The sequence below is a fragment of the Cygnus atratus genome, chromosome 24, assembly GCF_013377495.2.
Source record: "Cygnus atratus isolate AKBS03 ecotype Queensland, Australia chromosome 24, CAtr_DNAZoo_HiC_assembly, whole genome shotgun sequence".
Taxonomy (NCBI): Eukaryota; Metazoa; Chordata; class Aves; order Anseriformes; family Anatidae; genus Cygnus; species Cygnus atratus.
Window position 1 is genome coordinate 2,360,106 of NC_066385.1, and position 23,189 is coordinate 2,383,294.

A 23,189-nucleotide genomic window follows, 5' to 3' on the forward strand; every position below is an offset into this window, starting at 1 on the left:
GATGATTCTGAAGCACTTCCACAGCCAGAGCTTGGAGCAAGTCATTGTTGCAAACAAATGGAATCACTTACACACACAGAGTAATGATTAACTGTAAAAAAAAAAAAAAAAAACCCTTAAAAGGTAGTTTTACATTTTAAATGTCAATGGTAATGCAATATATACAAACTCTCAATCTCAAAATTAGAAATATTCCACCAAACCACACCAGGGTGCGTGGCTGAAGAGCCTATTTACCCTCGGTATTAAACAGGCGTTGCCGAAGCAGTGGCCAGGAGCTCACCCGTAGCACACGAACACAGCGCTAAGATCTGCAAACAGAATCATGGTGGGCAGGAACCAACTCCGCGACCTCAACTGAAGACCTGCACAACAGAAATCACCTTACCTATAAAATGTCAACAATTCCTAGGTCATAACAAAAGAAATTGGTTATTTGAATTGATTTATTCAAAGTATTAACAAAAGAAAGCTTAAAACAGTTGAGAGAAATCCCAATTTTCTTGTTTCAAATCACCACCAAAAGCGGTATATTTCCTATCCCCCAAATTACAGCTGCTTGACCCAGCCACAGCTGCTTTTGTAACCTTCGATAAAGAAGCTCAGCGCCACTTGTCAGAGCTAAGGCTGTCTAAAATCACACAGGGCAGCCAGGAGATGGAGAAGACAAACGAGACACCTGCTGATTGTGGGCAGCACTCAAGGCAAAAGATCAGTCAGCTCCAATACACCACCAGCCATTCGATCCAGAGAGGAAAAGGGGACTTAACTGGAACATACCAGCAATTTGGGGGTAAGTTTTAGATGTTACAGTACCGTGGATTTGGTAGCACCTGGAAGGAGGCTTGCCTGAAGTTCCCCTTACCAGGCATCTCCCCTTAGCTCGAGATGCTCTCAGCTGGACAAACACGCAGCCACCTCTGTGCCGGGCTCGCTCCTGCTACGATGAACTCATCTATTTTTCATATTCCCAGCGATTCTTGAACTGCACTGCAAGATTTGCAGGAGATGCGTTTTAACCTTTGGTAGAGCCTGCTCAAGGACAGAAGCGGCTCACGAACCCTCACTGCGTAAAAAATGTCAGTATTAAATTTCTGGAGCCCAAACCATGAAGCTATTTACTGGAGCTTTATACAAACTAATTAAATATAATGCTCTCGTGGGACACGACGAGAAAGAAAAGAAGAATTAAGAGATAAATCACTGGCTCTTCTTTCCTCAGCAAATGTACACTCCAATTTAATATGTTAACCCAAAAAACAGCCTGACAGCCCTCGGTCAGGCACAGATAGGCAGCGTCCAAATCGCACATGGAGCACACTGCACAGCATAAATTAATTATCACTGCCTTACCGCAACTTGCACAAAGGAATTGGGAGAGACAATCCAGACAAGGGGATGAGCTTGAGCTATCAAAGGCTCCATATGGAGACCACAGAATCTCACTTTCCAGCTTCACAGAACTCATAATCTTTGCGAGCACATGGGACAGAAACGTATCAAAGCAGCACTTCCCTCCCCTGCTGACCCCATGTCATCTTGTCAAGAGAATTCCTACCGCATGACACAGCCATTTCAGAGGTTTTTTCCCCTCAAAGAGCAGTGTTTGTGGCAAATCTTTCAAGAAGAGCGCGCCCATGCCTGCAGCCTCTCCTCTCTTCACCACCGGCGTGAAACGGCGAGCGGCGCAGCCCTGCAGCCAGGCTTTGCTGCAACCATTAAATGCAGGAGACTCAGAGGAAGAGAGGTAAGTCAGAGCAGCTGTTTAGGAAAGCCACCCTGTCTGGACACCTCCACAGGTTAATTCACTTCTGCAGAAGACAGCAGTTTGTAATTGAACCTCCAGATGCAGGAGAACAGGGGGTCATCAGGCAGCCACAGCTGGAAGGAAGCTCATAAGAAACATCGCTCTCTTCTTGCCTCCTAGTCCCTGGGCAAGAAGTTTTTAGTGTAAGAAGGAATTCTGAATCTTCAGAAATTCATCTCAACCTACCGTTGATCTCCCTGCCCTCATTATCTGCATGTACAAACCACGAAGAGCCAGCTTCATCGCAGAAAGCAGGGAATTGGCAGCTGGAAGAAGACAACAAATACCCATGGGTCAAGGCCACGGGAGAGCAGAAAGTCTCAGTCGCCAACACCCTGTGCCCCCCATGCACCTTTTACAACAAAAGATGCCAAGTTGATTCAGCAGCAGAAAAACAAAGTTTTGTGGAAATGATCCATTAACCATGCAGCAGTACTATTCTTTAAGTGGTCTTGATTAACTTAAGGCTATTAAATTTTTAAACAAAGCTCAATCATTCTATTAGTAATAACTTGAAGTGCTTGAGTACGCTAGTGGATTAATGGTTTCAAACGATGCCTGTAAGCACAGCTTCCAACACACAGCCTGGAACGGCGCGTAGCAAAGAACACAGCAAGTTTCTAAATGCCAGAAAAAAATATCAGAGGATTTTCTCATCTGAGAGAAACAGATGACACCTTGCAGCGTATGGAGCACACCAGCACCTGATTCATCTCACTCCCACGGTGACCGCTTCACGGCATCACTTCGCAACACAAGAGAGAAGACACCAAATAACCCACAATCAGAGTTAACACCGCTTCTAGACTGTTCCTGCGCGTAGGTTAAGAATCGGATTGGGACACCAAAGTTTTTCCGTAAGGACCATGTTTAATGATTAGGCAGCACCACACTTTTAAGCGTGTTTAGAACCACCTCAGTGGAGACCAGCATGCCTCTTGAAGTACATGCTCAAGAGGCCTTCCCACTCCGATACTGCTAAATGGGTACCTGACTTGGAACCAAAGCATCTGTGAGACATACGGCAAGCCTCACGAAGCCTAAGAAAGAGCTTGTAACCGTGAAGTCTCCCCCAGCCCTACTCCCAGAGGACAAGTGCTGAAGATGCCCACTGCCCAGTGTTGGAGCCCGGTGGAGAAGAGGAGCTCCCTGCTGCACTCAGAAGCAAACAAGGCGATGCACCAAGCTTGCAGCCCTACCTTCAGGCGTGGATTCAAGCTGGTCAGCACTCTACACCTCCCTCTTGCAGGAAGGGTACGAGAGGGCCCAGCACCTCCTGCCAGCCACTGCTGGCCCTGTCCATGGCCCCGCAGCACCGCTGGGCTTGCCACCGGGCAGCCCCTCGCCGCTGGTGGGCATCAAGGGAGCGCAAGGGGCATGCCGCCAACCAGCATGGCCCTGCTCTTCTTCAGCTCATCTCAGTTAAGACAGGAACGTTTGGTAAGGCAAGAAGCCAAACACCTCGTTTTTGGGACCACGTTTACAGACTGAACTGACAGGCCTCTGCTGAGTACCTTCAGAGGTGGGCAGCAGCGGTCTCTGCACGTGGGCAAGGCCCGACTCCATTGTACGCATGCTGCTGGTCTCTTTTTGGGAGAGGAAAGGTGGTTTGTCTTTTCTAACACATCAAAAAGCAAGAGATAAGATAAGCCCTACTAATTCTCAAGCCTCGTTTGGCGTTATTGTGTCCATTCCACCAGTTACAATCAGCATTTCTTTGGTTTAAATCCAAATATTGTGGCTACAGACTATCACGCATATTTTGATGGGGTAAACAATGAAAGAACATATAAGCCTCTAATTTTACACTGGCTTCAATTCCCATTTCCATCAACAATGGCGAGAAAACAGGAACAGAAACTAAACTAGTAAAAAAGAAACCCATTCTTCTCCATTTCTGACTTTACGAATCCAAAAATTGAAAAAAAAAATCAAAATGAACCCCTATCCAGCTTTATATTTGCTCAGATATACCTGCCCTTTTTTTTTTTTTTTTTAAAACAAAAATGTCAAAACTTCTTCTAGATACACAGCACTAAGGTCAGCGTAGGACATGCATCTTGTAGAACAAGATGTTTTAATGATTTGCAACCAGTGAACACCTGCCAGCATGAAAAATAGCCAAGTACATAACGGCAAAATAATATTTTGTCAGTTTTAATCTACTTTTCCTACTCAGATTTAAATCACATTTTTTTAAATCGCATCGATTTAACTCAATCAACCCTGCCCGAAGGCCATCTTTCTTGCATGCTACAAGCATACCAAGCAAGTTTTAACCAATTAGATAAATCATTAAATCTCATAACTTCCTAGCAGCGATACATCAAGCCGTACACGAGCAATAATTATTTTTAATAAGTGCTATATTGAAAACTTTGCAAAAAATAAGAAGCTAAGTAGACATTTCACCATTTTTTTTTCAACCCAGAGCACATGATAGCCTGAAGCCCAGCCAGCTGAATCCTGCAAAAGACTTGCATGATCATTGCAAACATGCTTCTGACATTTTCTTCCCTTCCCTGCGACGATACTGGAATAATACTGACGCGTTCGCTTCATCCAGTTCTATATGCATGCAAATGTACGTGTGCATACCCACACTGCAACCTTGAGGAGTTCTACTCAAGAGCAAAGAATGAAAAAGCAGGCAGCAATGAGGGACTCACCAAGAGCAAAATCCCGAATAATGGAACTTTCTAGCACAAACAGCTTTACAGGGACCCTAAGCAAGGTCCCAATTACTGCCGACTGCAATATGCTCTTCTGACACCGCACAGATTTTAAAAAGATTCCTACGATCGGAGGATTAAAAAGCAATTAACCGGCTGTCATATTTCCAACGCAAATCCCTATTTTCGAACACCAGGCAGAAAAACATGGATCTCTCAGCGCTCAGAGATCCGCTGCACTCGGTAAAACCGACGAGATACCTTAAAATAGCACCGCCACGGGTGGAACCTACCCTGTGGGGGCCACGAAAAAGCACTGCAAACCCGCCAGGGCGCTGCATTATGAGAAAGCCCTGCGGATTCCAGGCGATCTGCAGCCCGTTTCCCCCTTCCCCACCCAAACTCCGCAGCCGCCAGCCAGGGCTGCAGCAAGGAAGCGGAGGGAAAGAAAGCGATGCCTTACCTTTGACTTGGGTGTCGTACTCAGCTATGATCTCCTTATCCTTTTTGAATTTGGCTGGCGACGTCATGTTTTCTCCCCCAAAAAGGCTCGCCCTAGGAGCGGATCCAGCAGCAGGCGAGCCGCGCAGCGCCTCGCTTTTCCTCCTACCCTCTCCCCCAGGCCAAAAAAAAAAAAAAAAAAAAAGGGGGGGGTGGGGAAACCCCAAAGCTCAGTCCATGGGGCGTGGGGCGTTGTGGGGGGGCAGAGGCAGGCAGCAGCGGGCACCAGGGGCGGCCGCTCGCACCGCAGCCCCCCGCAGCAGCATCCGCGCTCCCGCAGCCCCCGGGGGCTCCCCCGGCGTTAGCAGCGCGGCGGCGGAACGGGGCTCGAGGCTCGCATGGCGGGGCCGGAGCGATCCGGGGTGGGGTTTTTGGGGGGTTTTCTCCTTTTTCTGCTTTTTCTCGCCTTGCAGACGCTGAGAACCAAACCCCAGCCGGGCGCAGGGGCAGGGGGAGGACGCAGCGGCCGTCGTCCTGGGGTCTGTCCGCCTGCAGGGGGGCGACAAACGGCGGCGTTAGGGACCCGCAGCCGCCCCCAAACCGGCCCGGAGCCACCCCCCAAAAAAAAAAACCCAAAACCTGGAGCCCCCCCCCCTGCAACGAAGAAGGGGCGGTGGGGGGCAACAGGGGCCGTGCCCATGTCCCTAATCCCCCCCATCCCCGCGTCCCCATCCCTGTCCCCTCCATCTCTGTCCCCCCCCATCCCCGACCCCATAACCCCCCGTCCCCATCCCCGTGTCCCCCCCGTCCCCAATCTTGTCCCCCACCCCCATCCCCATCCCCATCCCCATCCCCGTCCCCCCATCCCCCAAGTCCCGTCCTCCCCACCCGCCAGCCTGCAGGCAGGGCTCAACTTTTCCCTTTTTCCCCCTTTTTTTTTTCTCCCCTATTTCCCCCCCCCGTTTCCCTTTTTTCCCCGTTAAGCCCGGGGGGGCTGCGGAGAACGGGAAGGGAGGAAGGCTCCGAGCTCCCCCCCCCACCCCCCCCGCGGGACACGACCCGAGAAGCGCCGCACCCGGCGGCCCCGCGTCCCGCCCGGCACGAACAATGCGGCCGGCGGGGGAAGGAAGCCCCGGGGGCTCCGGGAGGAAGGCGAACGGAGACCGGGGCTCCGCCGCGGCGCCCCGAGCCCCGCCTGGGGGGCGCACGGCGGGGAGGCTGCGGCTGGGGGAGGAGCGGAGGGAACCGGGGGGGGCTCCACCGGGGGCCGGGAGGGGGCTCGGGGGCCGGGAGGGGCTCGCCCCGGGGCCGGTTACCTGGGCGCCGCGGAGCCGCCTCCCTCCCGCCCGGCGTCCTCCGGCCGCTGCCGCCCGATTCCCCCCCCCCCCCCACTTCGCCCCCCCGCCGCCGTCGTTGTCGCCAGCCCACCGCCCCGCCCCGCCCCTCCGTCCCCGCGCCCAATCGCCGCGCGGGGATGGGTATGAGCGACGGGAGCGGCGGCCAATGGGAAGGAGCCGCCTCCCCGCCCGCCCCGCCCCCCGGTGGGTAGCGGTGGCACCGCCCCCTCACGGGGGGCTGGGCGGGGCGTGGAGGAGCGCGGCGGCCTCCGCCCCGAGGACTGCGGAGGGGCGGGGCGAGGCGCGCGGAAAGACGGATGGACGAACCAATGGGAGCAAAGCAGGGCGTGCCTCTCCGCCAATAACCAAGCGGCGAGGGCGGTGCCACTAGACTCCTCCAACCGCGACGGGGGAGGGGGCGGGGCTTTCCCTCGGCTCCGCCAATCAGAGCAGGGGGCGGGGCGTGCGGCGCCCAACGGCCGGCCGCGGCTGGGGATTCAAACGCGCGGCACGAGCGCGGCCGTTACCGGGCCGGGCCCGGCGCCCCCCCCCCCCCCCCCCCCCCCCCCCTCACGCCGCCATGTCGGGGCCCGGCGGCGCCTTCGCGGAGCGCTGCGTGGCCGTGCTGTGCTGCCGCTTCTGCCGCCACGTGCTGAGCTCCCGCGGCATGCGGGCCGCGCTGCTCGCCGCCCCCGGCGCCGCCCCCGACCTGTACTCCACAGACATCCCCCCCGCAGGGTGAGTCCCCGGGGAGGCCCCGCGGCCCCGTCAGCGCTGAGGGGGGGGCTGGGAGGGGCTGGGGGGGAAAAGGATGGGGGGAGAGGAAGAGGAGGATGGAGGAAGAAGGGGAGGAGGGGGATGGGGATGGAGGAGGAGGAGGAGGAGGGAGAGGGGGAGAGGGAGGGGGATGGAGGAAGAAGAGGAGGAGGAAGAAGGGGAGGAGGGGCAGAAAGAAGAAGAGGATGAGGAGGATGGAGGGAGAGGAAGAAGACGATGGAAGAGGAGGAGGGGGACTAGGAGGGAGATGGAGGAAGAAGAAGAGGGGGATGGAGGAAGGGGAGAGGAGGAAGAAGAAGAGGAGGGGGACACAGGAGGAAGTGGAAGAGGAGCAGAAAGAAAAGGAAAGGGATGAGGAAGAAGAGGAGGAACCTGGGGGAAGGAGAACGAAGAAGAGGAGGAGGCGGTTGAGGAAGAATAGGAGGAAGATGAGAAGGAGGAGGAAGATCAGGACCCTCCTGGCCTCCGTGGAACCTGCCTGGCTCTGGTGCTGCCCCCAGGCCCCGTGCTGCCGGTGCTGCCTGCTTCGTTCTCACCACAGCATTTGAATGCCAAGGAAATGAGGTTGCAAAGCAGCATGCTGATGAGGGAGTAGGGGTTAAAGAGGAGATAAGAAATCAGAGGCTCACTTTTAAATGTCCCAGCCTTTGAGGTACCGGGCAGGAGGCTTAGGTGAGACCCGCCAGGAGCCAGGGCGACATCTGTAATCAGATCTGTGGCTGGTGGAGTCACGGTGAGAGCGGCAGGGCCCCAGCGTGTAGGTGTCAGTAAGTATCAAGAGAACTGGTGCTTACTGGTTTACGTTGAGGTGACTTGTGACGCATTAACGTAACGTCTTGGGGCGCTTTCTTGTTCCCACATGAGCACGGCTGCTAACTGACAGGTAAAGGGCACTGCGTGCTCTTGAGAAAGCACAACACTAACACCAACATCCCTTCGCTGTGACTTCATGCCTGTGCTGTCAAAACCTTGCAGTTGTGATCAGGGATGTATCTAAACTTTGATATTTTTACTCTCTTCCCACCTAGTACTGTTGACTTCATTGGCAGCTGCTATTTTACTGAAATCTGCAAATGCAAGCTGAAGAACATCGCGTGTTTAAAGTGGTAAGAATGTCACCCGATGACACTAGCACCTTCTCAAGCACGCATGCACTGCTGCAATGCTGTTCAGCCTTCTCACTGGAGGCTACTGCAGTGAGAAAGTTAAGGGATGAATGAACAGATTGCATACTTTATTTCAGATTTAATGCTGCCTGATAGAAACTCAGCCCACTACTTCTGGGCCTGGCTGCCAGTCTATTTCTGTGTAAGTCCCAAGTGGAAATGTGACAACCTTGTCAGTCTGAGTATATGGGAAAGCTTGCATGCCACCTGCCTGATTAAATGTCTGCTTCAACACTGAGATAATTGTGTGAATAAGGCCACAGTAAGAAGTACTTACTCATATTCTAATTAATAGAACATCCTCTTGGCAGATCTGCTTGTCGCTAGCAGATGGAAGATGCTGTCACTAAAGTTCTTGGAGTTCTTTTATCCTCTTTACTAATGTATGATATTTAAGACTAAAAACAACTCTGGTAACGCATTTCTTGTAGCGTTATTTGAGAGTATCCTTTCAGCTTCTTAACTGAGACTTTTACCTCCTTTGGATTTAAAGGGGAGAGGGCAGGTTATGACAGGAACACAGCATTTTAAATTTTATGACAAAAGTAGAGAAATTGAAATATCTCACTGGAGTGCATGACTGAGAAGGGAGAAAAAACGTCATTCAAGGTTTTGACCTAGAAGAGCAGATAAAGCTTCCATATTCTTAGTCTTAAGGTTATTAGTTTTGGACTCTCTCAGAGATATTACTCTTAGTCTCTCCCTATTCCTGACACGCTCTCATGCACAGTGCTGCGTTACAGATGGACTGTATGTTCGTGATGGATTTGATTCCAATGGACTCACTGGCCTTCAAACTAAAGATACACCGCCATTGGTGATATAATACCATTGTTATGTAAACTAATCAGGATTGCACAATTCAAGTTACTAAATAGTTCTCTGTGCCAAAGATCTAAAGCTTAGATATTCTGTAACTCCTGACAGACGTTTTCAAAACACTTAAGATGCTTGTTTAATTACGTTCCCTTAACTTTATCAAAATAGGAGCATCACATAATGGGCTTGTACCCTGGCTATTTAATGTTAATTTCAGCTAGAAAAAACAACATCGATCTTTTCATCTGGCATTTATGTTGCTCATGATTTCACTTGTCTTTCTAGCGGTAACGTTGTTGGCTATCATGTGATTTCTCCCTGCAAACCTTGCCTGCTGTCCTGTAATAATGGCCACTTCTGGATGTTTCATAGCCAAGCAGTCTTTGGCATCAACAGACTAGACTCTTCTGGTAAGGAACACATATGTTTCCTTCTCTTCCCTGAAATCCTGAATTCCAAATCCTCTTTCTAATGAGGCATCTCAATATAGTTAAAGCATATGGAGAGCGTATAACATATGGAGGCATACGGCAAGTGTTGCTGTGTTGCTAATCTAGCAAACTACTTTGGGGGAGGTAGTTGTAGCTACTTCGTAAGTTAAAATTTCTACTAGAAATTTTAAATTTTCATCAGAAAACTTAACCTACCATTCTTGTGGGTGAAAGTCAGGATTTTCTGGAGCAATATCATAACTGCTATAAACAACACAGCCACCAGCTGCTATTTATAGCGGTATGTATAGCTTTACTGTGCTATCAGGCAGCTGTCCGATGGGCACTCTTTTTGGGTGAGTCATGTTGTCACTTTGACCCTATATAACTGAGTCCCCATTAGCTCAAGCTGAAATTACAGCTCATGCTAGCTCCTTTATTCAGCTAGGTCTTCTTTGGATGCCAAGTGTCTAGCATAATTTGCCTCGAGTCCTCAGGAGTGCATAGCATTCTGACAAATCACTTCACCTCCTTGCACACGAGAATAACTTGTCTAAACCTTTCAGTGTCACCTGTGTTTCAGATCAATGCATTTAAAAATAAATGAGCCATGAGGGGATTATCAATAGCTATGTGAATTAGCGATATGAATACATCAGTAGACAGGGACTTACTCTTTGAGCTATGCTGTAAACAACATTTACAAGATCACTTTGGAAGAAAAACAGGAAATAATCTTCATATATTTAACGTGAATGGGACTTACCAGTTTTTGCTATAAGAGTACTTTTACTGAAAATAGACAGTTGAGTGACTTAAAAATAAGGTCACCATCCAAAAATATATATTTTTTTCTTCCTCTTCTGTCTTACCTCCTTCCCACCAGGTGTGAATGTATTGCTCTGGGGCAACTTGCCAGATTTGGAGGAAAACACAGATGAAGATGTGTCATGCATCTCTGAGGAGGAGTATATCAGATAGCATTTATCTACAACATACTACAGTATCTTCCCTAGATACCTTCCATTGCTGTTTGTTTTGGACTCTTCTTCCTGCTGGCCCATCACAGCCTAAACAATAGAGAGAACTACGAAATCTGGAAAAGAATCATGTAAGATGTCATCTTCTGTCACTGTAGTGTTCCTTAAACTCTTGCATCTGCCTTGCGTGTATCATTCTGACTGGAGACGTGCCTTGAACAGATCTGAATGTCAGATATTAGAGATGCAGATGGCAGGTGCACTTACTGAGGTCTAGGTCTGGTTTGTTCTTACACATAAGTTTCAACAGTTGACATGCCGCCTTAACTGTATTTTTCTTCTTTCCTAAAACAGTATTCATGGAGCAAAGTCTTTCACATGCTGTAAGTAGAGCTTTAAAATCTTGAAAAATAGTCAGTTTTGTTGATGGATGATGCTCTGAAGCAACATTGCTTAAGTAGTCACACAGACCATTCATTGCCCAGAGCTTTCATTCTGAGTATACAGTCACTGAACAAGTGTCTTGAAGCGTTATAGCTTTGGCTCTATTATCTTGGTCTCTTGCTTTTAGCAGCTTGTTCTCTTAGCATCTAAGGCATGTTAGGACGCTCCTGAATGTGGACTGGGGAGCTGTCTTACTGAGTCTTCCGGTCTTCATCTTTCAGTACTTTCAGGATCATGTTTCTGCAGAGATCAAGTTCCATTTTTTTTTCTCTCCCCTTCCCCCCACTAAAATCAAAATACTGAAGTTTGTTAATGTCTAATGTAACTTTGGGACAATTAACTACTAGAGTAGTTAAAATCAGCAATAAAATCCATCCAGATTTGTGGTTTTTTTTTTTTTTTACCTTATAGGATAGGCATTCTTCTAAAACAGGATTTACTCTTCTGATTGTGTCTTCTTCTAGAATAAAAAAAATCAAATAAAATATTCAGTGTTTGTGCCTAGCCTTACATCCTGAAGCATAGAGACAATCTCATTCCTCTAAGCAGTAATGGATTTAAAGTTCATTACCGGAGTTGTTACGGTCATAGTATTTAATTTATGAACTAAATACTGTCCCCTTCAGCTAGTCTCCTGAAGGATCATCTTTGGAGAATTCAAGTTACGGTCACATAAGAGAACTGGCAACACTTTCAAATTTGGATTGATGTTGAATAAATCATTCTATAGCCTCTCCTGATACTTTGAAGAGGTGCAATGAAGACAAATCTGACTTGTCCTAGTATTTTTACTGCACGGTACATATTTCCTAATGGTGCTACCTCTTCTGCATTGTTTAAATGTATATTTGTGTGTATATATGTGTGTGTGTGTGTGCGCCTATGTATAGATGTGTCTTGTTTGGATTTCCTGTATTATGTCTGCTCATTAAATAAAAGGTGTGGACTATGTACTTTTCTATGGGCTGTAATAAATATGGATATCTAACTGATATCATTATATAAAGAAAACAATGGAACAGTATCTTGTATCAGAATTAGGTTGAATTATTAGGTTCTTCCTACTATGATTTTGTTTCAAAGACCAAAAAAATCCCCTTCTCTTGGTTGAGAAGCTTGTCAGCTTCTCAGTCTTAAGGGTGTTTGGTTAGTTAACTCCTGTAATAACCAAACATCCCACTTCTTGCCAGTTTTCTATGCTGCATGAATTAGACCATGTTGTAACTACAGTAGTAAGCTGGCAAGGTGATGCTAAACACACAAATTTTTCCAACAGAATTCATGACCTAAAAATACATCTGATACCGTTTGGTTTTGTATAAAGAACATAATAGTTCAAAACAAAAATCCCATAATAGAATTTTTTGTTGCAAGCTCACGACTTTCAACATTCCAAAAACTCACCATTTGTCAATGAGTCAATTCTGTGTCAATGGCAGAGTTGACTGGAGAGCTGTTCTCACTCTTTACCCATAGAGTAGTGGAGGACTGTAATTTCTTCACAACAAGTCATTAATTCTCAATTTGCTCTCTATCTGTTCTTGCACATAGAACTGGAAGTTCTACTGTGAACTACTTTAATTACACAGGCCTGTTTGAGCTAGTTCTTCGCAACCAGACATCAGCTTGAAATAAAAAATGAGCCAACTCTTAAGTTTTTTTTCATCCTTTTTTGGGGGATAAAGAAGTTGTGTGTATTATATGCAAAGTAAACAAACATCGTCTATTGCTCTACCTGTTATGAATGTTGCCAAACAAACCACTCATATCTAGGGCTGCTTTCTATGTGAAATTTAAAAAAAACTGACTAAGCCGTTTGTGGTGTAGCCACTACTCCACATTCACAGGGCCCTAATATTTTGGGTTAAGGTTCTAAGACCCTGTATAGGAGAATACTTTCCAGCTTGATAGATACCGCTAATACAAAAAAGCTGACGCAAAACTAGATCGGTGCTTCTAGAAACCTTCCCAAATACTTCAACCCAGCCAAAGCTTTGTTTGAAATAAACAACTCACGTCTCTACTTTGCCAGTCTTTTGCTTTCTCTGTACTCGTTGACATTCGAGATACGTTACAGCAAAGCCCTGGAACCTCATGAATCACTTGGAAGGGTACGGTTGTGCGGTACGTGGTATAATCATGCTGCACAGTAAGGCAGATAGCTTCCAGAATGAATGGATCAGCAGGGTTCGGCTTCTTGCTGGATCCATGGTCAGTAACACAGAAGAGCTGGGTAGCTGTTGTCCTTGCTAAGGGTTTTACAGTGAAAGTTTACGTGGTCTCTGCTGCGCAGCCAATGGAGTCAAAAGCAGAGCACAAAGCTGAAAAACAAGAACCCAGTCCTAAGGCCTTTCTCTTCTGCTCATTAAGGTACACACAGCAAGTAACTGTAAGAACTTGGGTGTCTCTAATCAGATCTGGTTTTATTCAGAAGAGATTAAATGCAGGCAAAGTCTCTCAAATTTTAAACTCAAAGTCAGAGCTACCGCAAGACCGTCAGAGTCTCCTGGCACCAACAGCTCAGTTGAAATCAATGCAGTCAGCCTTAATGCCCGTAGCATTACCTCTGCCACAGGGCGCTCGTCTGTCACACGATGTACCAGGCCCGTGCACAGCAGCTCTGCAGCTATGAGTTCTTGTGTAATATGGCCTTGTAGGTTCAGGGTCACTGACTTGTTTGGATGAAAACATTTGAAAGTAGAACTCCAAAAGCCGCTGAGGATAAATAGCTTCAGTTTGGATCACGGGGCCATTTGCAATTATGCTGCCATCGACAGCCAACCGTTTTCTTCTCTGCAATTCACAATTTGCAATTCTAGCTGGAGGGGTAGGAGAAAGTCATAGCAAGACAGTGATAAATTGATTCCCCTTCACATTAAATAAGACTTACTGGAAGAAAAAGCACATTTAAATATTCTTCATTATTTCGGTGCAGATTAATGCCTAATCATAATCTTACATTTATGTAACACCATTCATCCCAAAGTGCTTTACAATGACAAACAGTTAAGAATTCCTTTACCATTGAACTGCAGCCAACTCCAGGATGCAAAGCAGCTGCCAAGTAGACAGCATGCTGCAAGGACCACGGTAAGCATCACTCTAATGAAATTCAGTAGGTGATCTCTATCAGTACAAACCGATATGTTGATTATTGAGGGAGGCTCAACTTGAAAGGCACTCTCTTCTTAGCCTGGAATGCAGTTCATCCACTTCAAACCCAATGACAGATGGGTCACCTCTCCTAGGACTGGGACCAAGAGACTCAGGGTTTGAATCTGAGGAAGAGACCTACGGTAAGAGACAGAAACAACTAAGCCGTCTCAGCTCCTTTCTCTGGCATACAAGAGCCGGCGCTCTCTTTTAAGTCAGTTAAAATGGCCTATTATTATAAATCACCTAATTACTTTGTCGTGAGAGGTCATTGTTACATAGTTTATTACATTTGCAGCCTGTGTGGTTTCTGAAAGCATACCCCAAGGAACAGTGCATATCCCAAGTAAACAACCTTTGTGTACTATTATTTGGATTAAGGGAGTGTCTACAGGCTAGTATAGTATAACAGCTGTGGGTGCCTGTTGTGCAAGAACCTGTACAAGCACGGTGACTTGTAGTCTCCAAGAACGTACACTGTAAACAGAATAGCCACAGGATGGTAAGGGAACGGCACAACTGGCTCTATCAGAGCGGATCAGAGGTAAAGCCTGAACTGCGTAGATCTGAAGAGGAGCCTCCTTTGTTCTGAAACTACAACAGAGACCTGAGCTGGGCCTGTTCCTGCAGCTATGGATAAGTTCTTCCTATTCCAACGTGCATTTGCAAGTTTATGAATATATTCAGCTCTTCCAGCACGTACTCAATCATCTCATACTTCACGCAAGAAGCTGTCTCTATGCCAGCATTTCTGGAGTTCTACTGCATTATTAGGTTTCTCTCTTGCTCTATCATACAACGAGGATATACCCTATAGCCAAATACCCATCAAAAGCATACATGGAAAACGGGTTATTCCAAACCTGTATGAATTCAGAATTCATGGAACTAAGAGAAGTGCTCTCGAATTATGCAGTATGCAAGAATGACAAGAGAGAAAAGCAGGATGCCTGCCTCAAATGTCTCCTGTGAAATTAATTCCAAGTTGCTGATGCACCACCCAAAATTCCCTCTCATCAGGAAATATCAACCGTGCTATGCTTTGAAAAAGCATCAGCATTTTCCGAGCAGCTATTAGCCAGGGGGACATTTTAGCTGCTTTGCTGTCTGCAGTGTTTCTTGTCATCTTGCATGCGTGACACAAGCTTAACAAAGTGAGTCTGCACTCTATTGATTTCTCATTAGAAGGCATGCCTCACATTTTGGACACCAGTGAGGGGAAAAAATAACAGGGAACAAAGCCAGTCAAATATAAGCCAAACAAAATCTCTGGTGCTTCACTTCTTATGTCATCTGAATGCTGACAGCTTGATGTCTCTGGGTAATGCCACACAAGGGAAATTAGCACCATAGCACTCTTATGCACTGCCATCTGCATGTCAGCGTATGTAGAAATTTGTGCAAGCCGTTATAAAGCAAGATTGATAAAACAGGCTTGATCTTTTGCATTTCTCTGACTATGCTTATTTCCTGGAGAAAAGTGCTAATTAAAAATAACCCAGTATCGTCCCAACGTAACTGCAGCCACACTAGGATTCTTCCCTGCTGTGCTACAGCAGAAGCTTATTAGTTCATCCCACTCCAGCATATGGCCTGGTTTGGGATAGGAAATTTCCACTAACAGAGGAGACAATGCCAGAAATACAGGTGTTTGGGGACTGTCTTCCTAAGTAATTTAGGAACGTAAAACCAAAAGGGAAACAGGTCTTGTGTCTACTGGGCACATCTGACAGTTCTGTATACAAGGCAAACTAAAGAGAATTTAAAATAAACTAATAAAGTCATGTGATTTTGCCTCTTCTTACCTATGTCATGCTCCAGCAACAGACTGCCCAGATAAGCAAAGGGGTTTGGGGACCAAAGGACATTGAAAAAAATGGGAATACGAAGCTCACACAGAGTTTGTCTGCACCTTTTGGAGCTTTTCCCAGTAGCTGCTCCGTTATCAAAAAATTATTTGTCTTAGTTTTAAAAAATACAAATATCCATTTAGCTCTGAGACTATAAACTGTTGTTTATATGAAGCTCATGGAACACGCCCGGACAGCTTTTTCAACAGACACCGACAAAGGAAGAGGCACAAGGTGGCGTGCAGTCAGTGCTCCAGCACCAAGCAAGCTGCGCCGAGTTTGAAGAGTGCCAATCTTCAGCATGAAGATGACAAGAGGACTTAGGCCTAAACTAAAGCACAACGTGTGAAGCTAGAAATCCCAAAACATGTGAAGACCAGCATAGATAGGATCTGTGCCCAAAACGGGACTAAGAGTGCACCTTCAAAGACTATGTAAGCAAAACTGTGTCACACTGCTAGATACAAAATCTAGGTCCTTACACGTTTTTTAAATGACTTCGAAGCCACTTCCTTTGACTGATTCAATTAATCTCTTGCTTCATCACTGCATAATTGGAAATAGAGAAAGAAGTAGATTGTTTTAGGCCACCAAAATACCAAATAGTTTCCTCACAAAGTGGCCAACGAAGCCTACACCAGCAGAGAATTATTTGGTTAAAAAGACAGATGGAATAATACAGGGTCACATTTGAGGGATGATTGTGAAAGCTATTACAGATTCACCCCAGCATTCACTCAGATATTAATGCTGAAAATGTTTGGAAAAAATGAAGCAATCCGCTCTTGTGCAAGGGTCCATCACAAGACTTTCCACAATGTTGCTCTGCTCTTGTAAATTTTTATTGGAACACAGGTTGGAAGTGAATTTTACTCAGTGAAGTTTACCCCCCACAAATAATTGTGTAGCTTAGAAGTGAAAATCCAGATAGATACATTTTTTCCCCTCACCTGTTACTAGGAGGCAGCATTCACAAGTGTCAGGAGGTACAAATTCAGCAGAATGTGCCCGTTTTTTAACTCCAGTCATCGTGTGGAATCACAATTCAAACACTGCTTTATAAAACTGGTCCTGGCCACTATAAAAAAACCTTTCATTGTGATAACTAGGTGCCCACTGATTTGGTACAGACGTGCCAGTGACAACACATGCCTCTGAATCGCTCCTTACCTCTGGGCCACTCCGATGGAAGATTCCCAGCGAGCTGAGGGCACTTGCTGTAATCCAGCCACAAAAATCACAGGACTTAACAACAAGAAGATTTTGGACAGTGGCAGGCACTTTGATAACAACCTGCCACTCAGCCTGGATCACTCGAGCCTCTGCCAGCTCCTGCCAGGGGGTTCAAAATGTGGGCACGGATGATTTTGGCACTAATTGTAGTGTACACTGCCAGACCTGACAGGAGAAGCAGCATCACTTTCCCCTCTCGGTGCCTTGCTACTTATTTAGGTCTGTCACGTCTCCTCCTGTGCTATAAGGGCTAGTAAGAGCTACCAGGTGAATCCACGCCTGACATTTTCCAAAGCCCAAGGGAAAGCAGGGCAGTTATCCCCATGCTCCATCCCTAATAAGTTTGATCTTACAGTCTCTATTCTCCTGAGCCTCCCTGCAGAGATCAAAGACAGCTATGTTTGGGTGTGTGCAAGCACATACATGCAAGGAGAAGACACGTTAATTATGGTCTGAAAATTTCTCTGCTAGAAAAAGAACTCGTTCCCTCTTTGTCGTTTCCCTCACCTCTCCCCCACAGAATTTCACGCTGGCCTGATTTACTCCCTGAAACCAGCTTTGGATTGCAAATGGCCTAGGGACAAGAGACATGAACCAAGTATTTCTTGGCTGGAAGATGTGCACTTTGAAGAGCAGACACTCAGCACCAACACAGGCTCTGGTGCCACAGCACGGAGCCAGGGACTTGTTTCTTAAGCTTTACTTTCCCTGTTCGCTGAGTTGACAGGTCAGCGGTCACTGCAAAGGGGCTGGTGGAAGGGGAGGTATTTAGGCAGAAATGACTGTTTTATTTGGTTGCTACCCTCATACACACTGCTGATGTGGTGCTTAGAGAAAACAATAAAAATAAAAATGAGGAAACTGTAATCTTCATTTTGCTGACCCAGGCTGACATTGAGTACACCCTTGTCTCTTTTGCTCCCACAAGGGAGGTTGCTGTTTGCAAGATGCGGCCTCCAAAAGGGTGTAACAAAGGCTGTGGGAGGGAAAGTGTAAAGTACAGGCTCAGCCTGGTGCATCTATCTATCAGAAGCCTGCAAGGCCTGTGCACACCTTCGCAAACTGACCCCAGGTGCTGAACCAGCTGGAATGCGCTCAGGGGAAAAAGGTGTATGCGCGGAGCTGACAAGACTCACCCTTCCTCTCACCAGAAAGGAGGGGAGGCTGGTAGCAAGTGATGGCTTGCCAACCTCAGCAAGGGAGCACATCTGGGCCACTCCAAAGGTGGGTCTGTTGCTGTGCCAGAGTAGACTGCAGGTCCCTCCAGCTCAGATAGGTCCCTCTGCCTTGGCCAGCTCGCCAGGAGACAACCGTCTTTGTTCCTGCAGTCTGAATACCCCAGTATCGTGCCAGACAGCAATCCTTTGCTTCCAAAGCTCTAGGAACAGTTTGGGGATATTTTTGTGAGCCAGACAGGAGCACCTCCGCCTCCCCCAATATCTTCCAAATTCCTTTGTAAAACAGATAATCTGATTCCTTCCTCTTCCCATTTTTAAAAATAAAACATTATTTTTTTCATGTTAAACAGCATGTGGTTTATGTTTGCCAAATCTTTTTTTTTTTTCCCTGCCATTATAGTTTTGCTGATGTAAATTGCTGCTAATCTGTTGCCCCAAAATATCCGTTTGTCAGGCCCTGCAGACACCCAACGGTACCGTGATCCCTGGTGCTGATGCACACCCAAGGTGACAGTCTTTCCTATTGCTGAGGTCACATAGCTTAAAAATCTGCTGAAGCTACAACTGGAAAAGCATCCTGCTAAGATCACCGCAAGGACAAATTGCGCCCCACACATCAAATGTCTTCCCCAGCTGGTAAAGTCCTACGGCCAGAGCAGGACAGGTGCTCTTCCATCTAACCAACGTGGTCCCTACAGCATGAGGCTGAAGCACACAGGTAAGCAGGAGTGGGGGCGTGGGGGTGTTAGTGCTGCAAATGCATGCACGCTTCGTGGTGAGCCGGGAGTCTTTGAGCTCTGGGTCTCAGCACGATAACTGTCATCACCCATGGAATAAGAGACACTGGCATTATGCTCAACAAATTTGCATTCAGAGTGATAACGGAAAATCCAACTGAATTTATAACTTCATCCAAATCTTAAGGCCGAGAGGTTCCTCAGCAAAGCAATAAGTATTTAATTCTCTGCTAATAGAGTGAAATAGAGATAGCAGGGAAAACGCAGGAGCTCACTATCAATGGAAACAGAGAAAGGGACACTGATATTTTAAGGCATCCACCTTTGGGTTATAAGCTGCTTATCTCAGACTGCTACATATGTGGTCTCCTTGGGAACGGAGTCAGACAATAAATCAGATGTGCCAACAACATTTATCAGAAGCTCCAACTAGCCAAAAACATCAGCTCTCCTAAGAATGCCAAATCAGTTTTGCAAGATGCACGGCCAAACCTGGAGTCACTCTTGAAGCATGCGGCAGGGGTAAGAAATGCTGCTGTTAAGCTCAAAAGAAATGTTGCTTACATTACTGTTCCTTATTGCTGAGACCTCCTGGAGCCATGAGCTGCATCAGAAGCTTCAAAGAAAGGTAAAAAGACAAAAATCAGTCTGACATTATGTAGGCATGGCTAACACACAGGCAGGACAATGTCTGCGTATCGTGTGCCTAATCGGCCACAGAAACAACCCAATCCACTCTTCTCACAGTTTGAAGCATGCAAGAGATTATTCTTGTCTTATTCTGAAAAGCAGAAAAAAATAAAAAGGCAAAAAAAAAAAAGCACCAATACAGAGATAGAAAATGATAGGAATAAAAACAGCTTGAGAAAAGTCAGCAAGATAACAGTATGAATATTCTCTAGCTGTAACTCCGCTGCCAGACACAAGCAAAAAATCCAGACATTTCATATGTGCAAAAACAAAGCAATCTCAACCAAATCTCTCTTTGAAAAATGGTGAAAATTTCCCAACCAGTTCCAAAATGCTTCGCTGCTTATGTGTAACCAAAAGAATGTCATGGCAGGCATTCCCGGGGCACAGACCTCCATCTCATTTGCAAGGGATTTGGCCTGGGATTGACAAGTGCAAAAGAAATGCCAGCAGCTCTGCTTGGCAAGTCTTGTTCATCCCGAAACCCTGACCTCCAGTGGCATCAGACATACTTTGGTGGGCACGCGATCTGATAACTGACCCACAGACTGGGAGCAAATGTCTCTGGCAAAAGTGTCAGGGGATCGGGGTGAAAACGCCAGCATCTGCTCGGGTCACAGCTTTACCTGTGGCCACAAAAGAGGAAGAAGTGGCCACCCTTCCCCTTAAGCGTTGTGAAGTGACTTCAGCAATGTAGGGCTTCTTAAAAAAGCAGCTTACACCTGGTCTGGCCACAGGCTGGCAGCTCACTGACCTCCTCCATGGTGCAGACATGGTACCTGCTCCCCGGCTGTCGCAGCCCCTCAGGTGAGGCGTTTTGGAGCGTACCTGAGCACAAACACTGTCCTCACACAAACACACACACACACACACAAAAAAAAGATGAGAAGGAATGGCACGGCTACTTGAACTGCAGCACCGCCAGGCTCTGACCTTGTCCGTGCAAGCTGTGGTGCTAATAAAGGAGAAAATTATACTGCAGGCCCTCCCCTGATGCCGGCGCTTCCAGAGGCTGCAAAAACGATTCCCAGCAGCCGGCACCCGGCGCAGCCACGTCTGCACGGGGAGCAGCAGGCCACGGGGTGATTCCCACATCACTTGTAACAGAAACCAGAGGTGCCTCCAGGGCAGCACCGGAGCTGGAAAGGCATTTCCCTGCCTGGCAGCAGTGCGATCAGCCAGCTTCGGCCCAATTTCACATCCCCCTGCTTCTGGCACACTTTTGGCACACTTCTGGCACACTTCTGGCACGCCTGGCTCCGTCACGGAGACACCCACCAGTAGCACGGCACCTCCTGAACCCCCGGCCTCCAGCACCCCTGGGGCACCCCCGGGACACCCCCTGGCCCTCCTGGGGCACCCCTTGGCCCCGGGCACCCCAGGCCCCCCCAGTACCCCCTGGCCCCGGGCACGGTGCCTGGCGCCCTCTGCCGGAGCGCAGCCCGGCGTGGGGACAAAAAAAAAAAACAACAAAAAAAAAACAGAAAATTTCCAGTTAAAATCCAATTATTGGCAGTGGGGTACAGAAGGAAGGAGGCCTGCTCAGCATCTGTTTTCTCCTAGTGGAGACAACAGGAAAAAAAAAAAAAATAATCCATCTCTCACCTTTCTGGGGGCCGCAGCAGCCCCCGAGCACTCCCAAGTAGCTGCCACGGCACTGCAGCACAAAACCACGCCGTGCCTGCTTGGTGGCCTCCTGGAGCCACAACGTGCCTGATTACCATGATCAGCTTCCAAAAAGTGCCCCGGAGCTGCAGCTGCCCGGACAGCACAGCAAATAGCCAGGCAGCCCCCTTTTCCACTAGAGGACAGTGCCACACTGGAAAGGACAACTGTGGCCCTTGCGACAGGCCGCCAGCACTGCCTGCTTTCCAAAGCACCCTCTCTGAGTCACATCTGATAACGCTGGCGTGCAGTAAAGCAGAGGACAGGCGGTGAGCCTGCAGCCAGGGGCAGAGCGACGGGAAGGACAGGACAGGACGTCCCGTCCAGCTGCTGCACAGCCTCGTGCTCTGCCTCTGCGCAACGACATCCAGCAGCCGCGCAGGAAAGGTTTTCTGATCTGCCAGACGTTAGCTGCGTTACGCTCCTCGTCTGTTGGATTTTCTTGCTCTGCCACCTTCTACACTGCATTGTGCTGGGAAAGAGATTTTGGCTTGAAATCTTTGCTCATCCCACTGACGGCTGAATGGCACTAGATCAGTTTCCATCCACTTTACTTTCATTCCCTTGCCCCGTGAAGGCAGCCAAGCCCTGGATAGAAGGTTGCTGTAATGACTGCTTTCAAGCGGGTGTTTTTCTGCCATTAACCACTGCTTTTACTGTGAGGATGAGGCAGAGATATGGACTGATTGGGCAAGCATGCTTGCATGGCACTTCTGCACAAAACACAGATCCAATATCTGATAATGCCAGGATGGAGGGGAGAGCAGAGCTTTCAAGAAAATCAGCAGTCTGGTTTAGGCAGGCAGTCTAATTCATGATCTGCATCTTTCCCTTTCTTCTTCTGATGTCTTTCTCCATTAGCAAAGTAAGAAATGAGGGAATGAATAAAGTCTGTAGAGTCTCAGAAATGGTTCATTTAATGCCTTTGCTGACGTTTTCCTCTGGTTAGTCTTTAATTTGACTTTACAAACTTTTTTTTGCAGCTGTGTTTTGTCTTTTGGTGAAAGGCAGATTTTCCATAGCCACAACCAGCTTCAAATCCCGTAACTGCCATTGCCACTGGCCAAACCAAGGTCATCCCAGGAGATTATGATCGCTGGGACTTGGCTGCCCATGGGCAACCCCTTTGTCAGGGAACCTGTGCTGAAGTTCGGTGCATACTTCCTGCTCTGTTTTTCCTCAGAAGCATTATCAAGTGACTAATGGGTAATGGAGTGCCATTTAAATCCAATTAAATACTTCCTCACCCGCTCGAGACTGCTGAAACAAAAGAAAACAGCTACTGAGGTGTCATCCAGAGGGAAGGCCTTTAGCAGCGGTAGAGATGGGCATCAGTATTTAAGAACATCCAAGAAACGCTGTTCACAACAAGCAGGATTGTGGAGCTCATTCACTTTGTTTTCCCCCATTAACAACCAGTCTGCCCAAAGTGAAGCAAAGCTAAACAAATGAGGTGAGGAACGAGATTTTCAGAGGAGGCAGAGTTGGGTTCTGATCATTAACACTTTTGTAGCTTTTAAACATTTCCCAGTGCTGTCACTGGGTTTCTCTCTGTGGTGACAAACACTGCCACCACCTTGCCTTTAAGCTGAAGTCCAAGACAAAACAACAATAAAATCCTACATTTAATCTAACACGGCCTCCCAGAAGCATACACTTTGCTGGAACTTATTAACCAGCTCCCAGCTTGTTCCCTGCATAATCAGTTTGTACTTCAAAGTCTCCTCTAGCAGACAGAGCTAAATGATGGTGTTAAATTCACTCATGTATAAAATTAATTAGTTTTGGGGCAGGACAGTGGATATTGGT

General features: G+C 47.4%; 2 protein-coding genes and 1 long non-coding RNA gene across 11 annotated transcripts in view; 1 reads left to right on the top strand and 2 right to left on the bottom strand.

The window, feature by feature from the left end:
• Positions 1 to 6,310, bottom strand: part of SRGAP2 (SLIT-ROBO Rho GTPase activating protein 2) — a 106,219-nt gene extending 99,909 nt beyond the window's left edge. For 3 of the 7 annotated variants that reach the window (XM_035561321.2, XM_050715389.1, XM_050715387.1), the window contains exons 1-2: positions 6,237 to 6,310; positions 4,943 to 5,469 (exon numbers count right to left, since the gene is read on the bottom strand). In XM_035561321.2, coding sequence (XP_035417214.1) covers positions 4,943 to 5,009 — 67 coding nt within the window. In that variant the 5' untranslated portion in view covers positions 5,010 to 5,469; positions 6,237 to 6,310. Of the gene's footprint in view, positions 1 to 4,942; positions 5,470 to 5,995; positions 6,147 to 6,236 lie in introns of those variants that run through there. The other 4 variants (XM_050715386.1, XM_035561320.1, XM_035561322.1 and 1 more) reach the window with 4 other exon arrangements.
• Positions 6,311 to 6,721: 411 nt separating this feature from the next.
• Positions 6,722 to 11,824, top strand: FAM72A (family with sequence similarity 72 member A). Its single transcript, XM_035561608.2, has 4 exons — positions 6,722 to 6,995; positions 8,063 to 8,140; positions 9,305 to 9,429; positions 10,337 to 11,824. Exons 1-4 carry the CDS (start codon positions 6,838 to 6,840, stop codon positions 10,429 to 10,431), a joined length of 456 nt encoding a protein of 151 aa, XP_035417501.1. The 5' UTR covers positions 6,722 to 6,837; the 3' UTR covers positions 10,432 to 11,824.
• LOC118255429 (uncharacterized) lies at positions 11,245 to 22,052 on the bottom strand. 3 transcript variants are annotated; one of them, XR_004780942.2, is made up of 6 exons: positions 21,321 to 22,051; positions 19,590 to 19,641; positions 13,897 to 14,165; positions 13,439 to 13,693; positions 12,891 to 13,195; positions 11,245 to 11,334 (listed from the first exon to the last, which is right to left on the bottom strand). It is a non-coding gene; the product is annotated as an uncharacterized LOC118255429 (long non-coding RNA). The 3 variants fall into 3 exon arrangements; XR_004780943.2 differs by having other exon boundaries at positions 14,015 to 14,165; positions 21,321 to 22,047; XR_004780941.2 differs by having other exon boundaries at positions 13,439 to 14,165; positions 21,321 to 22,052.
• Between the last annotated feature and the right edge of the window lie 1,137 nt (positions 22,053 to 23,189).